General features: G+C 42.1%; 1 protein-coding gene across 1 annotated transcript in view; it reads right to left on the bottom strand.

The window, feature by feature from the left end:
- Window positions 1-15,270, bottom strand: part of CLMP (CXADR like cell adhesion molecule) — a 112,066-nt gene that overhangs the window by 11,405 nt on the left and 85,391 nt on the right. Inside the window, exon 2 of the mRNA XM_074321708.1 lies at window positions 10,950-11,107. Within this exon, the coding sequence (XP_074177809.1) occupies window positions 10,950-11,107 (158 nt within the window). The remainder of the gene's footprint in view (window positions 1-10,949; window positions 11,108-15,270) is intronic.

Raw genomic sequence — 15,270 nt, forward strand, 5'->3', positions numbered from 1 at the left:
TTTCCCTAATTTAAACACTAAAAATCAAGCCTAGGGGTGGAGATTAACCATGCAAATGAGACATGTGGTGCATGAAGAAGCATGTAGACTCACTGCACATGCTTGTAGAAGCATGTAGAAGGCGCCAAGAAACCTCCGCCTTCACATGCATGGACATGGTTTTCACCCTGTCGAGCTCTCTTTAAAACCCTGCCCCAACTTCTGCCCAGGAGCCACCCGAACCTTTCTCTGCATTGTTGCCTGTACACAAGCTTAATAAACCTTCACCTCTAGCCTGAACTTTCTGTGGTAATTTCTCTTGGTTTCTATCCTGGGAGATCACAAGAACCTAGGGCAAGGTAGGTAGTAATAGTAAGAATTTTAAAAGATGAAATCTGTGAAAGGGCATTGTTTCTTTACTCAGTAGCCATTTAGTGATTAAGCACAGGGCTTGGTTCAGGGCGTAGGAATGTGAATTAGACGCAGAAAGGAAAATCCATCAACACAATGCAATACATTCAGTCAGGGATTTTTGTTTTTACTTCACAAACGTGTGGTATTTATCTTGTGCTAGCACTGTTCTGAATACTTTACAAATATTAACTACATTCAAGTAAAAATGAGGCCAGCCTGGTGGCTCAGGTGGTTGGAGCTCCGTGCTCCTACTGCCAAAGGCTGCTGGGATTCCCACATAGCCAGTGGGCTCTCAACCACAAGGCTGTCGGTTTGACTCCTCGAGTCCCACAAGGGATGGTGGGCTGCGCCCCCTGCAACTAACAACGGCAACTGGACCTGTTGCTTAACTGCACCCTCCACAACTAAGACTGAAAGGACAACAACTTGACTTGGGAAAAATCCTGGAAGTACACACTGTTCCCCAGTAAAGTCCTGTTCCCCTTCCCCAATTAAATCTTTTAAAAAAAGAAAAAGAAAAAATGGCACAGGATACAGTGAAAAGTTGAAGACAAGATTGAGGAGATTCAAGATGTCTCTCCAGTAAATAGCTTAAAGGCCATTCTTTTGACAAATATTTGTAGAGTGCCTTCATGAGGGTGGTACATACCTCTTAATCTGAAGCGGGGGCCTGCAGGTGAACAAAGTAGTACTTTGCTAGAACAAAGTAGTTCTTTTGGGCCCTCCTGTATTCACTAATTCATGACTGCATTGGCCAATGAGACTGGGTGTGCTAGGGAGAAGTTCTTAGGACCGGGGAGAGGTTTCTATTCTATTCTTACCCCTTAACACACAACCACCCTCATGTGCCAGGCTGTGCCCAGTACCTTTTCTGAGTCATTTCCTAGTCCCACTTTGACGCTTTTTTTTTTTTTTTTCACTGCTTTTTGTTTTTACCCCAATCAGATGAAGGGAACCAAAATGTTGCCACTTTAAGCTTGTTTTTGGGATACTAAGCTCTTTATTAAGAAACAAGACTCAGAACCTTTGATCCTCCCTCCATTCCTGCCCAGGAGATTCAGACAGGAAAGCCTGCTTTAGGAAGGGAGACTTGGCTAAACTGCTTTAAGAATCTTCACCCTGGCACTTTTGGGGCTGATGTTTGGATATGGAACAAATAAGCTTAGAACACTTACTAAGCTCTCAATGTTATTTTCTTTCTTTCTTTCTGACTTTTTCATATCTATGTACTTTGTAGTTGCATAACCACCTACAAGGAAGTCAGGTTGTGCTTCCTAGGAAGAATGAAGAGATTTTAAACCTAGAGATCAGTAAAGGCTGGGTAATTTTTCAGGAACTTTGGGGTTTTGTGGGCTTTGGCTTTTGGGAGGTTTGGTCTGGGGGATTTCTTTCTTCATTTTGATATTTGAACTAACATCAGGAAATATTTTTGTCTTGAAAGGTACATGTGACTTTAGAGGGCCTTAGTAGGTGTGGGCCAGAGTAGACTGGCTGCTTTGGACTAGAAGTATACTACAGTAGGAGCATTCAAACTTTTGGAGCAGACTCACAATAAGAAGTACATTTTTCTTCATGACCCATCATACACATAGCATACACATATGTAACTGAAACATAAACTTCATGAAACTGTGTGCAATACCCTCTGATATTTTCTAGTCTATGTTAAAACAAAACATCTGGCTGCTAAGGATCCACTATGGGCTCACAATTTTGAAAAAATGCTTCACCAGGGCAAAGTGACTGAGAGACCTGTTGGGAAGTCTAACAGTCTACGTTCTTTTTTTTTTTTTTAAATTAAATTTATTGGGGTGACAATTGTTAGTAAAATTACATAGATTTCAGGTGTACAATTCTGTATTACATCATCTATAAATCCCATTGTGTGTTCACCACCCAGAGTCAGTTCTCTTTCCATCACCATATATTCGATCCCCCTTACCCTCATCTCCCACCCCCCACCCCCCGCCCCCGTTACCCTCTGGCTAATGGGAGCTCCCCCACTTACAGTTGCGTGCCTCGGGTCAGTTAATTAACCTTTCTAAACCTTAAGCTTCTCAATTGTAAAATGGGGATAAGCTGCTTCAAGGATTTTTTGGGAATGAGATAGTAAGCATTCACAATTGCTTTTATAACTCTGCTTCTGCATTCAAGAGAGCCCCTAAGGTTTCCAAAATTGTTCAGCCCTGTACCCCAAGAATATTAATCATTCCATATGTTTATATAGCAAAGCCCCCGTGGTAAAAGCCCCGTCTATGTCCCATTACCTGTGCACACTGTGGACCTCTGAAGGAGGCAACTAAAGCCAGTGAGCCTGAACCACACCTCATCTTTGGCCCCTGCCCTCACATCTCTGAATAGCCTAGCCCCCAAACCCAATGTCCCTTGATTCTGAACAGTGTCTCTTGATGTGTCTTTGTCTTGGATCATGCAGTCTTCACCTGAAATGTCTTCCCTCTTTTATTTCTGCTTAAACAACACCTACGAAGGCCTCAAGAGCAGGATCAAGAGTTGCTTCTGTATATACTGTACAGGCTCTCCTCGTGATTGTTTTTCTCCCCTTTCCCCAAAATCCTGTTCTAACATTTAATGAAGAAAAAAAGAAATAACCACATGTAAGCAGTTCATCTTTGGAAAGCAGAGATTATACAACTCCAAAATAATCTTTATATAATTAAAATAACCCTTATTTAGTATGAGAATGTCACATACACCTCTGACTTGGACTGTGGCTCAGTTATAGCCTTACAATTTGTCTCAGTTATTTTCAGACATACATTGAATCTCAGATATCTGTGTGTCTCTTATTTTGTTTTGTTTTTAGTTCTAGGAGATGTAGTATTGAGAGTAAGGTATTGATCGAAGTGTGATGGGAGAACAATGAACATAAATTTAATTATTTTGCAAACAAACAAAAATGTTAAATATATGAATTGCAGCTGTTCTGGGACTGTTAATCATATGACATTCCTGGTGGACCTGTTCCAGATGCATTTTTAACAAGAGGAGGCAGGGCAATTTGTTAGGACTTGTATGGAGCAGATGGATCAGCTCAACTTTCTGGCAGTTGCTCTGCCATCCTATGCCCTGTGTAGCAAAGGGATGTTTTGTTTTCGATCAGGATTTTTCTTGCTTAAAGCCAAAGAGAACGGGGAAAGGATGAAGGTGTTGCCAAGCAGTTTGGCATGGGGATTAGAACACCTCTGGCCTAATTTCTCCATCTAAAGAATAGAGGGGAAAGGTTTCTGTTGTGTGTTCCTGACCAACGTCGGAGTAGGTGGTCACTCTTACTTTGGAAATTCTGTTTCCATTCCTAGGACTAGGAGGAAAACTTTAGAGTTCTAGTGGCCATCCTACCTAGGCTGAAATTAAAATGTTCCTGAGACTGCTTACCCACCCCTAAATGTTCCCCACATATATGAGCATTCTAGACAAAAGAGATAAAAAGCACACACACACAAAACACCTTTTCTGTTCAGATTGAAATGCAGAGCTAAACTTGGGATCTAGGACACTGGTTAGTCTATTTTAAGCACCACATCCATTCCAACCCTTCCTGTATTTTCTTTCTCAGTCACCCTCACACTCATTTTTAAGACCCTGACAATTAAAAAGCTTTGGCAATGTTACCCACTAGATTTTTATTAGCCCCTTCTTGATACTCCAACTATGGTCGTAGGTTTTTAAATAATTTTTAAATTTTTCAGTTATAGTTGACATACAATTTTATATTAGTTTCAGGTGTACAACATAGTGATTAGACATTTATGTAACTTATGAGGTAGATCTAGTACCTATCTGATGCCATATATAGTTCTTACAATATTCCTTATGTTATACTTTTATTTCCTCATGACTATTTTGTAAGTACCAATTTTTACTTAATCCCTCCCCATTTTTACCCACTCCCCAACCCCCCTCCCATCTGGCAACCATGAAAGTGTTCTCTGTATTTGTGAGTTTATTTCTGTTTTGTTTTTTCATTTATTTTATTCTTTAGATTCCACATATAAGTGAAATCATATTGCATTTGTCTTTCTCTGTCTGACTTACTCTACTCTGCATAATATCCTTTAGGTCCATTCACGTTGTTGCAGATGGCAAGATTTCATTCTTCTTTATGGCTAACATTCCACTATAAATATATGTACCACCTCTTCTTTATCTATTCATCCACTGATGGACACCCAGGCTGCCTTCATATCTCGGCCATTGTAAAAAAAAATGCTGCAATGAATATATGTTTGCACATGTCCCTTCCAAGTACTGTTTTGGGTTTCTTTGGGTAAATATTCCAAAGTGGAATTACTGGGTCCTTCTTTGTCTTTTGTTATAGCCTTTGTTTTATAGTCTGGTACAAATACTGCTACCTCAGCTTTTTTTGTTTGTTTCCATTTTCATGAAATATCTTTTTCCATCCCTTTACTTTTAGTATATGTGTGTCTTTCTGTTGTCATGCAGCAGCCTACCCATCTGTCCCCTCGTACCTACCCCTAAAGAAAGGAGAGTCTGTAAGACGGATCCTTTCAGGGACTTTGCTTCACCTTTGTGCTTACACCTCATGTCTCCCTGTTTGGCCCCAAAGGATGGCTGGTCAGCCAATGACGGGTAAGATTCCTCAAGGGAGGAACAACCTAAGCCAGGCACAATCGCATAGGGGCCATCAGGAGAACTTACGGGGTTGATAGAGGTGGGCATAGACCCCCACGTTCCCCTGGCTGAGGAGAGCTTCTGCCTTTGTGGCTGCATTCCTTCCCACAACCTGCTTGGGAAGAGATTCAATGATGTGATAACAGTTCTCCATCTATTCATATCAGTAAGTTTCAGCATAAAGGTTTTGTCCCTTGAGGAGGTACATACATCCTGAGACTTACGGTTCCGCTGCTTGCAGGCAAGGGTGATTAGTTTCAGTTTCCTAGTATAATGTATAACATTCACAGACTGTGGAGAAAACAATATTACTTCCCTGTGTGTGCATCAATAAAAGCCACAAGGTGGCCTGATTCGGGGCTCTCAGTCCTTTGAGGCTCTGAGACCCTTGGCCCCTAGTGCATACATCTCTTGACTTCTGTTTCTTTCTTAACCCTTCGCCAGCCCTTCTCGTTCTCTCACTGCTCGTGTTGCGCTGGATGCGACATCTTTCGATCTGAAATGAGTCTCTTGTAAGCAGCATATGGAAGAGTTGTTTTCTTATCCATTAAGATACTTTATGTCTTTCTATTGGAGTACTTAATTCATTTACATTGAAAGTAATTCTTGATAGATATGTAGTTATTGCCATTTTATTATTCATATTTTTTTACCTCCTTTTTTTCCTTCTTCTTAATCAAGTCCCTTTAACATTTGCAATACTGGTTTGGTGGTGATGAAGTCTTTTAGCTTTTTCTTGTTGGGAAGCTCTTTATCTGTCCTTCAATTCCAAATTATAGCTTTGCTGGATAGAGTAATCTTGGTTGTAGGTCCCTGCTTTTCATCATTTTGAATATTTTGTAACAATCCTTTCTGTCTTGCAAAGTTTCTGTTGAGGAATCAGTTGACAGTCTTATTGCAGCTCCCTTGTAGGTAACTGTTTTTCTCTCACTGCTTTTAGGATTGTCTGTCTTTCACTTTTGGCATTTTAATTATGATGTGTTTTCATGTGGGCCTCTTTGGTTTCATCTTGTTTGGGACTCTTTGAACTACCTGGGCTTGTGTGTCTATTTCCTTCACCAGGTCAGGGAAGTTTTCTGTCATTATTCTTCAAATAGGTTTTCAATTCCTTGCTTCCTCTCTTCTCCTTCTGGTACCCCTATGATGCGAATATTAGTATGCTTGATGCTGGCCCAGAGACCCTTAAACTATCTTCATTTTTTTGGATTCTTTGTTCTTTTTGCTGTTCTGATTGGGTATTTTCTGATACCTTATTTTCCAAATTACTGATTCTATCCTCTGCTTCTTCTAATGTCATCTAATGTACCCTTGATTCCCTTTAATGTATTCTTCATTTCAGTTTTTATATTCTTCATTTCTGACTGGTGTGTTTTTTTATGTTTTCTACACCATTTTTATATCTATCTCTGTTGAAGTCCTCCCTGAGATTATTGTACATACTTATAACCAATATTTTGAATTCTGCATCTGGTAGATTGCTTGTCTCCATTTTGTTTAGTTCGTTTTCTGGAACTTTGTTCTGTTCTTTCATTTGGGACGTTTCTTTGTCTCCCCATTTTGGCTGCCTCCCTGTGTTTGTTTCTATGTATTGGGTAGAGTTGCTATGTCTCCCGGTTTTAATAGAGTGGCCTTATATAGTAGGTGTGCTGTGGGGCACAGTGGCGCAGTGTCCCTGGTCACCTGAGCCATGTGCTCCAGGTGTGTCACTTGTGCGCGTTGTATGTACCCTCCTATTGTAGTTGAGCCTTGGTTGCTGTTTGCACATCAATGAGAGGGATTGATCCTGGGGCTCACTGGTTGTAGTGACTGGCTGTGATTACAGTGGAGGAGCTGTTGTGCAGAATTTACTTTAGCAGGGCTCCGGTGCTTGCCCAGTCTGTTGTTAGGGTGTGTGGTCTGAGGAGGCAGCTGTGCGGTGCTCCTGGCAGTCTGAAGTTGGCCACTGGGTGTGTCAGTTCCAGGGTCTTTTGGGAGGGGCCCTACCACAGGCCAAGTTTAGCAGCAGCCTGTGCCATGCCCCGGGCCACCTGGAATGAGCCACAAAGCAATCCACAGATGGCTACCATCTATGCTGGGCTTGTAGGTGCCTGGGGAGAGGCCAAGTCTTGAACCAAGGTCTGCTGCTGCTAGTACTGGGTTTGCAGCTGCTCAGCAAGAAGTATGGGGCACACCTAGGCCATGCAATGCTTGTTTGGGGTTTGTGAAGGTTTTAGGAAAATCTTCAGCATGAACCAAGACAGGCCATTCATATGGAAAAGCCACTGGAAGCAGCTTGGGTGGGCCTGCAAATTGGGTGGGGTGGGGTTTCAGGGAATGACCTCAGCAGGCAAATGGTTTAGCCAGGTTTGTGGAAACTCAGATATGGCAGCCACCTTTGTCTGCATGCTGGGAGTGGGGCAGGCTCAGCAAAGGAACAGTGGCTTTGGCAGCTCTGCTGTCTGGAAGAAAGCTGCCCCTCCAGTCCTCGTCCTGAAGCCAGACAACTCAGTTCCTCCCTGTATGTCCCTGGAGCCTTCTGAGCAGCTGCCCCAGAACTGGACCACACAGCGAGTGGGTCTGTTAAGAGGAACACCTGAGACTCCAGCAGTCTCCCATCTCATTAGCCACCATCTTCACTGGTTTTCACAGCCAGAAGTTGTAGGGACTTCTCTTCCCAGCACTGCAACCCTGGGCTGGGACCCCTTGCTCCTCAGGGGGGGAATTTCACAGTCGAGATATCCTGATTTTTAACTACCTGTTCCATGTATCTGTTCCTCGTACCATCTCTAGGTGGCTTCTTCTGTATATTCTTAGTTGTAGGACTTATCTGCAGCTTGACTTCAGGTACTTCTCAAGGATGGTTCTTCTGTAGTTCAGTTGTAATTCTGATGTGGTCATGAGATGAGGCAAACACAGCATTTCCTACTCCATCATCTTGACCAACCCTCCCCATGACTGTATTAAACCCTTATTGTATAGCCTGAAATTGTTTAACTGATATTCTTTCTACTCAAGTCCCCCTTTAATCAGTGTGCTACACAGTGCCAGAGTAATTGCTCTAAAATGCAAATCTGTCCCTTTCCCTCTTAACATCCTTCATGAACTCCATAACATTATAAGAAAAATTCTAAGCGTCCTGGTATGGCACACAAGACCTTTCATGTTCTGTTCCTAGAACCTCTGCAGGCTCATATATATATATATATATATATATATTTTTTTTTTTTATTGGGGAATATTGGGGAACAGTGTGTTTCTCCACGGCCCATCAGCTCCAAGCTGTTGTCCTTCAATGTAGTTGTGGCGGGCACAGCTCAGCTCCAAGTCCAGTCACCATTTTCAATCTTTAGTTGCAGGGGGCACAGCCCACCATCTCATGATGGGGAATTGAACTGGCAACCTTGTTGTTATGAGCTCATGCTCTAACCAACTGAGCCATCCCAGCCACCCCTCTGGAAGCTCAGCGGCAGCTTGCTGTCTTCAGTCTAGTTGTGGAGGGCGCAGCTCACTGGCCTATGTGGGAATCGAACCGGCAACCGTGTTGTTCAGAGCTTGTGCTCTAACCAACTGAGTCATCTGGCCACCCTAGGCTCACATAATTCACTTTACCTGCATATGAATTCCCAGAATTTTTCAGCCTTTGTGTCTATACTCTGATTTCCTCAGGGAAATGCCTCCTACCAACACCCAGATGAGCTGTGCCTTCTTACATGAAGCGCTCCTTGACCTCTTCCCTCCTCCAACTACTCTTGGCCAATGGTTCCTCCATTGTATTCATCTACGGCATTCTGCTTGTCTCTATCATGATATGTATCTCTTCAATTAGCTCCTTCATGATAGAGTATGTGTATAGTGGGAATCCCTATTTATTAAATTTAACTAAAATGATTTTTTAATTGATTTTTTATTGAGGTAACATTGGTTTATACTAAGTTGATTCTTAATCTTGTAGAAGTTCCAATACTGGCAAGCTTTTTCCAGTATCAGGGTCTTTGCATAATTAGATCTAGAATAATTTTCTTCTTATTTCCTACATAGCACATATTACAATTTCAAATTATTTATGAAGGTAATATAGCGAATAGTTAACAGCCCGGGAACTTACATCAGAATGTCTAATTTCAAAATGCAAAATGGGTGACCTTAAGCAATTTTCTCACTTTATATGTCTATGTGCACATGCCTCAGTTCCTTATTTGTAAAAGGGGACTAAAAATCCTGGTTATGAGCATTAAGTTAAATAAGCTAATATTTGCTAAATGAGATAATATTTGCTAAACAAACTTGTGTGTGGTATGTAGCTAATATTTATTGCTCTTTATTTAAAAAACATTTTTTAATTAATGAATGTCATTTCCCTGTAAGCTCCAAGAAGCTAAGGACTGTGATATCTTCACTATTGTAGCCTGGCATGGCATACTAGTAAGTGCAAAATAAATTTGTGTAATCTGAATGGCTGAATAAATGACAATATGTACTTTAGAATATTAACTGAAGATAAGGAGGGAACTGTGACTGCTTATCACAGTGATATCAGAAGCCACATCAGCAGCTTCTTTAATCAACAATTAACTTTCTAACCCTTATATTCACTTGGCTACATAACCAAGCAATTCTGTTTTTCTTTAGTTTAAGTGACAACACTTGGGTGAAAGTTAGATGAATGGAGTCATTCTTGGATTTTTATTAGAGGAAATTGTTCTCTTATTTACTTTACTCAGAACTGAGAGTATCATGTCTAGGACTGACGACGAAGTTGTTGGAAAAACAAGCTCAGGTTAAGGTGACCTTGCTCTACAGAGAACAGAGAGCGTCTTAGGGTGATGTGCCATGGGAACAAAATGACAAGCAGTATCAAAATAACAAGGCAATGTAGGCAGCTTTTTAAGCACGTTAAACTCCAACAGTGATCCTGTAATGTATTCTTAGTGAAAACCTTAGCTTCTGCCCAGAAAAAAACATCTTATGAAATAGACAGAGGAGAGAAAAGGACAACTTTTCACTTTTTAGTAGGGAAAGAAGTAAAGTTCTGAAAAAGAAAGTCTAATATCAGCTTCCCTAGGTTATGGGTTTTTTTAAAAAATCAGAAGACTTTCAACAAAAAGATTTTTAGAAATAAGTCAATGGATAAAGGGAGTGAGAATAGTTATGCTGGAAAGCCTAGGTTGAGGAGAGGCACAGTGGCTGAATACAGTCAAGGCAGAAAGGGTAACAGCAGGTTACTTAGTTCTCATCCTCTGATAAAGGCTGTCCAAGTGGATGGTCAGAAGCAGAACACTACAACTTTCATTCACACGGCCAGAAGCTTGTAAAAAACCAGTGGACCATAATGGTGGCCCTACACAACCAGAGCACTGAAGGCCCAGGGCCAGCTCCTTTATTTTCCAGCTCTAGAATCAGTATCAATTCTTTTGCTGGCCAACTAAATATGTGTTAAACATTTTTATCCCCATCCTGTACTTGTTCCTCTGTATCATATGTTGTTTACCATATTACATAATCTTAAGGGCTTGGAAGTCATGACTGTGCAAAGCTCAAACATAGGCAGGTCGTAATGGTCTTAGAGGAGGGAGAAGAGTAGTCTTCCTAGTGTCGGTATAGTTCTGTCCCACTAGACTAGAGAATCAAGCTACTGCATCTTAGTCCCCTTCTTAGGAAGGACAGTCATAGTGCAGATTCCCTCCTTGGGCAAATGGCAGATGGCTTTCTAGTACTTCCCGCTTGCCCAAAGAACATAGGCCCTCTTATCTTCACAGCCCAAATAGCCTTTCTTGTTTATAGTATTGTATCTAGAGTTTTTCAATATAAGGCAGATAAAAAAAAAGCAACTGTAGCTCCTTCCAACCCACTGAGAAAGACTGGAGGATTGAGGAAAGGAAGGAAGCTGAGAAGGAGAGGGGGAGGGGCTCTAGCAGGTGTATACTTACCACTTTTTGGTTCCCTTCATTATCGGTGAGCAGCCACTCGATATCCAGGGTGTCTTTTTCTGGAAGCCCCAGTTGGTGATGACAGGGCAAAGTGACCTTTTCCTCTGCCACTCTCTTGATCTCAGTGTGAGTCCCCAAGGTTCCAACATAGTAGGAAACTAAAAGAGGAAAACCTCTAATGAATAATACAAACACTGCATGGCAATGTGTAGGAAGCAAATACTACAACGAATCATTACTGGATGTTCTTGTGAGGAAGGAGCGTGTCAAGGTGTTGGAACAATCCTAGACCAGAAATGCTAGAAGCTCTGGGGTCTCACACTGGCTCCTCCATCAACTGAATTCATCATATCTTCCTTAAATCCCCCGAGTTACACTTTTACTAATGCCTAGCTTTCCTATCTTATTGGGTTTTTAATGAATGATGAAATTATTCAGGCCAACAACAACTGTGTTTTTTGATCTTTCTCTCCCCTACTAGCAGATGCTTCCAATGAGACAGAAACCAAAAGGGAAGACAGGGGTCAGCACCTCCCTAGAAAAGGCGCCAGATAGGAGTTCACTCCTTAGAGCCTCCTTAGAACCAGGTGACCTTCACAGACCTCTGAGTAAGTGTAGGAATGCCGCAGGGAACAAGTGGGCTCTTATGGGCAGTTTCTGTGTCCCTGAAGGACACACATTCTCCTATAACCCGACTTCTATCTTACATTCTCTATAGTTTCATATTACACAGCTTCAAACTATGAAGCGACCCTTTCTATCCAAAGCTAAACGCTGAGTTACCACATTTGGATCCTGTCCCTCTATCGAGTCAATATCCCTTTAGCCAACAGGAATTCAGTTCCACTTTTGGCTTCCTTTACCTCCAACTTTCATCTATTTCCAGGAATGGTATCCAGTCAGCCACTTTGGGCTCCAAGCTCCCCTTTTCTCCTTACTTTTCATCTCTCTCTTAGAACCTGGCTGAGGCTCTGACTTGTTGACTATTAAATCTACAGTATTAATGACTGATGCATGGATATGATGAGACCCCACCTAGAGCTAGGTGTATGATGTGCCTGGCATTCAAGGTGTGTGTGCGCTCTGGATCTTCCTTTAGCTTCTTATACAGTCATAAAGACGCTCAGCGTGAAAAGTGATGTTGAATGTTGAAGCCATTCACAATGTAACAGAATCATACAACTGCCAAGTTAAAACAGTCCGAAGTGCCAGGGCTTGTGTGAAGTCCTCAGAGAGAGAGAGAGAGAGAGAGAGACAGAGAGAGAGAGAACTCACTGCCACCTCAGGAGGGTTTTAAGCACTGAAAATCAAGGATCGTGACTAACAGAAACATATAAGCTACCTCTCTTATTGCTTGTTCATTTCCCAAAATTGATTAGCAGCAAATCTGTGGGAAGGATAAGGGCCTGTATTCTTGCCTGCAGGGAAATGAAACAAAGAAGGGAACAGGGAAACTGTGGTTCATTCTCTACTAGAGGGCTGACTGGCTGAAAGTGCAAGGTTAGAGCCCTCAGAGGCATCCACCCTAACAGGAGCAGCAGGTGGATTCCCAAGCTCCATGGCAAAGAAAGGAGACCATAGAAATATGCTAAGCACAAGAAGGGGTCTTCAGAACCAACAACAGAAGCCCCTTATAAGGTCTTACGGACATTCTCAACAAGGTTTTTGTTATTTCTGTTTAGAATTTGACATCGCAATGGGAGTAGCCATGATTCAGTGAGCATTTCTTGTGGTTTTTGCTCTAGACTGAGCATGCAAATCTATGAAGAAAGTATAACTATCGAAAATTTTTTTAAATTTATTGGGCTGACAATTGTTAGTAAAATTACATAGATTTCAGGTGTACAATTCTGTATTACATCATCTATAAATCCCACTGTGTGTTCACCACCCAGAGTCAGTTCTCCTTCCATCACCATATATTTGATTTCATGGATATGTGGTATATAAACCAAAAACTATAACTATCTAAATTTATGGAGAAAATGTAAAGAGGGGGTTAGCAACTTGCACAATATCACATAGCTAGGAAATGACAGAGCAGGGGCTCCACCCAGATCTCACTGCAAAGCTCATGCTCTATGCTCGTACCCTGTGGTTTATGTGGCGTCCGGGATTTTGGGGTTCTCCCATTAGCCAGTAAGCTTCTTAAAATTCAGTACCATTCACCACTGCATTCCCATAGCACCCAGCTCTGGGTCTCACACACTGCAAAGTGCTTCATAAGAATTGATTTGAATCTAAGCCATGCACTCATTTTACCAAGGAGCAAACTGAGGCCCGGGGATAAAGGAGTCAGCCAAGTGTCTTACATCTCAGTTAGTGGCAGAAATAAGCCATATAAAACCCATCTTCCCTCAGTCCCGTGAAGCTGTTATAGAGCAGCAGGGAAATTAGTCAGCTTGCAAGGAGTTGTGCCTCCGATCCCTGAACACTTCCCACTAGACACAACAATGCTCCAATGAAACAAGTGTCCCACACCCTTGGCAAAGTTAGAGAACCCACCACAATTTGATGCATACAGTAGACACTTACTATATACATTGAATAAATAAATGTAAACATCAGCTATGAAATTTGCCAATTTGAGCCACTAGAGGGAATCAAAGGCCCAGGTTTGGTTGCTGTCCCCAAAGGAAAGGAACAGTGGTGGGTGGTGTGTTTTGCCAGGACGCCAAGTTCTATTTATACTATATCCAGAACTATATACAGCAGTGCAGGGAGGGGGCCACTCAGTGAATACAAATTACCAAGGCAGGTAGCCTCAAAATCAGTTCATGCTCCTCTAGTCTTTCCTGAACCCCAGCTCCCCAGACACAAAGAGGCCACTGCCTAGGATCCCTGCAGATTTCTCAGGTCCTTCTGAGCTTTTCTTGTCTTTTTTCCACTCACACCCCTGTTTTGTAGCATAAGCAGACGGGGGCCTGGGCTCTGTGTATAACCCGGCTTGGCAATGCTCCCAGGGCCGTTCAGCATGGATCTGCCACCTGGTGAGTGAACGGGAAGGGGCAATCCAAGTACCCACTGGCCAGCCTTGGGTTTCCTGGGCACTGAAATATTCATCTTCATTAGGAAAAACCTTAGAGATCATCAAGATTTAACTTATGAGGAAACTACAGCCTGGAGGATTTAAATTTTATGTCGCAAAGCTAATTGAACCACAAATATGGGAAAAAATCTCCGGTGGGTGTTTGGGACTCTTGCAGCATTTGACAGTGGGGAGAGGTGCTGGAAGGTGGCAGAGGGGAGGGCCGCCTCCATTTCCATGGGCACATGCGCAATGCAGGTATGGAAGCCACAGGCTCTCCATAAGTGGAGGCTTCTGCATGCAACTCAGATACTTAAAAGACGTTTGGGAGCTTGGGAAAATTACCCACTCTGAGCCTCAGTGTTCTCATCTGCAAAGAGGGAATTAAACGAGCTGAGGTAAAGCACCTGGTGATGGAACATAGGCGTTTCCCTCTAAGTGTTCTTCTCTACTAGAAGGGCATTTTCTCAGATGACTACTGCCTTCAGTCAGTTAAGTTTAGCTTAAGGTTTTATTCTCTAAAGGGCATTTGCATTTATTAAAGATTCTCTTGAACCTTCAAGACCTCTTTCAAAGAGATGGGACAGAAGTAACTTTTTTTTCAACATGAATACTTCATATAACTGAGGGAAAATAAGCCATATATTTTGAAGATAAATCCATTGAGAAGATGATAGTAAATTTTTAAAAGGTGATTTCTATAACCAATTGACTAGTTCATTCACATTAAAACATTCATAAGCGAAGTCTTCAAAAAAAATTTTTTTGAACAAGGAGAGCATTGTTTCTGCGGTCAGATAGACGTCTTGAATGACCCTTCCAAGGAAATTCACTTAGTCCAACTTAATGAAGCCTATAGCCTTGGCTTACTGACGGAAACACTGTTTCCATCACATATTAAGGCCGAATTTCCAGATCAGACCATGTGGGTTTGAGCAGATGTGGCTGGACTAAGAACACAAACCAAATTTTCCCAGATGGCTCCCCACAGAGCCACTGGTGACCCATCTTGCTTTCATGGATGCAACAAAGCAAAAAGCCACGGGTAACTTTTAATAGAAACTAGGATGCTGCATTTCTCTATTCCGCTAACAGAGAATTCTTTTCAAATACTTATTTAATGCCTACAGGGCACAAGTTGCCTGGGTCTGGCAGCTAAGTCTGCATGCTTAGCTCTCTCCAAAGAATGGATTCTCCGGTGTTGCCATCATCAACACAGGCACCCAGCATTCCCCAGAGCCCCATCTCGGAGAGGCCACAGTGCCACTGGTGGAGAACAAGGGGGCTGTGCTT

The sequence above is a fragment of the Rhinolophus sinicus genome, linkage group LG16, assembly GCF_036562045.2.
Source record: "Rhinolophus sinicus isolate RSC01 linkage group LG16, ASM3656204v1, whole genome shotgun sequence".
NCBI classification, from domain to species: domain Eukaryota; kingdom Metazoa; phylum Chordata; class Mammalia; order Chiroptera; family Rhinolophidae; genus Rhinolophus; species Rhinolophus sinicus.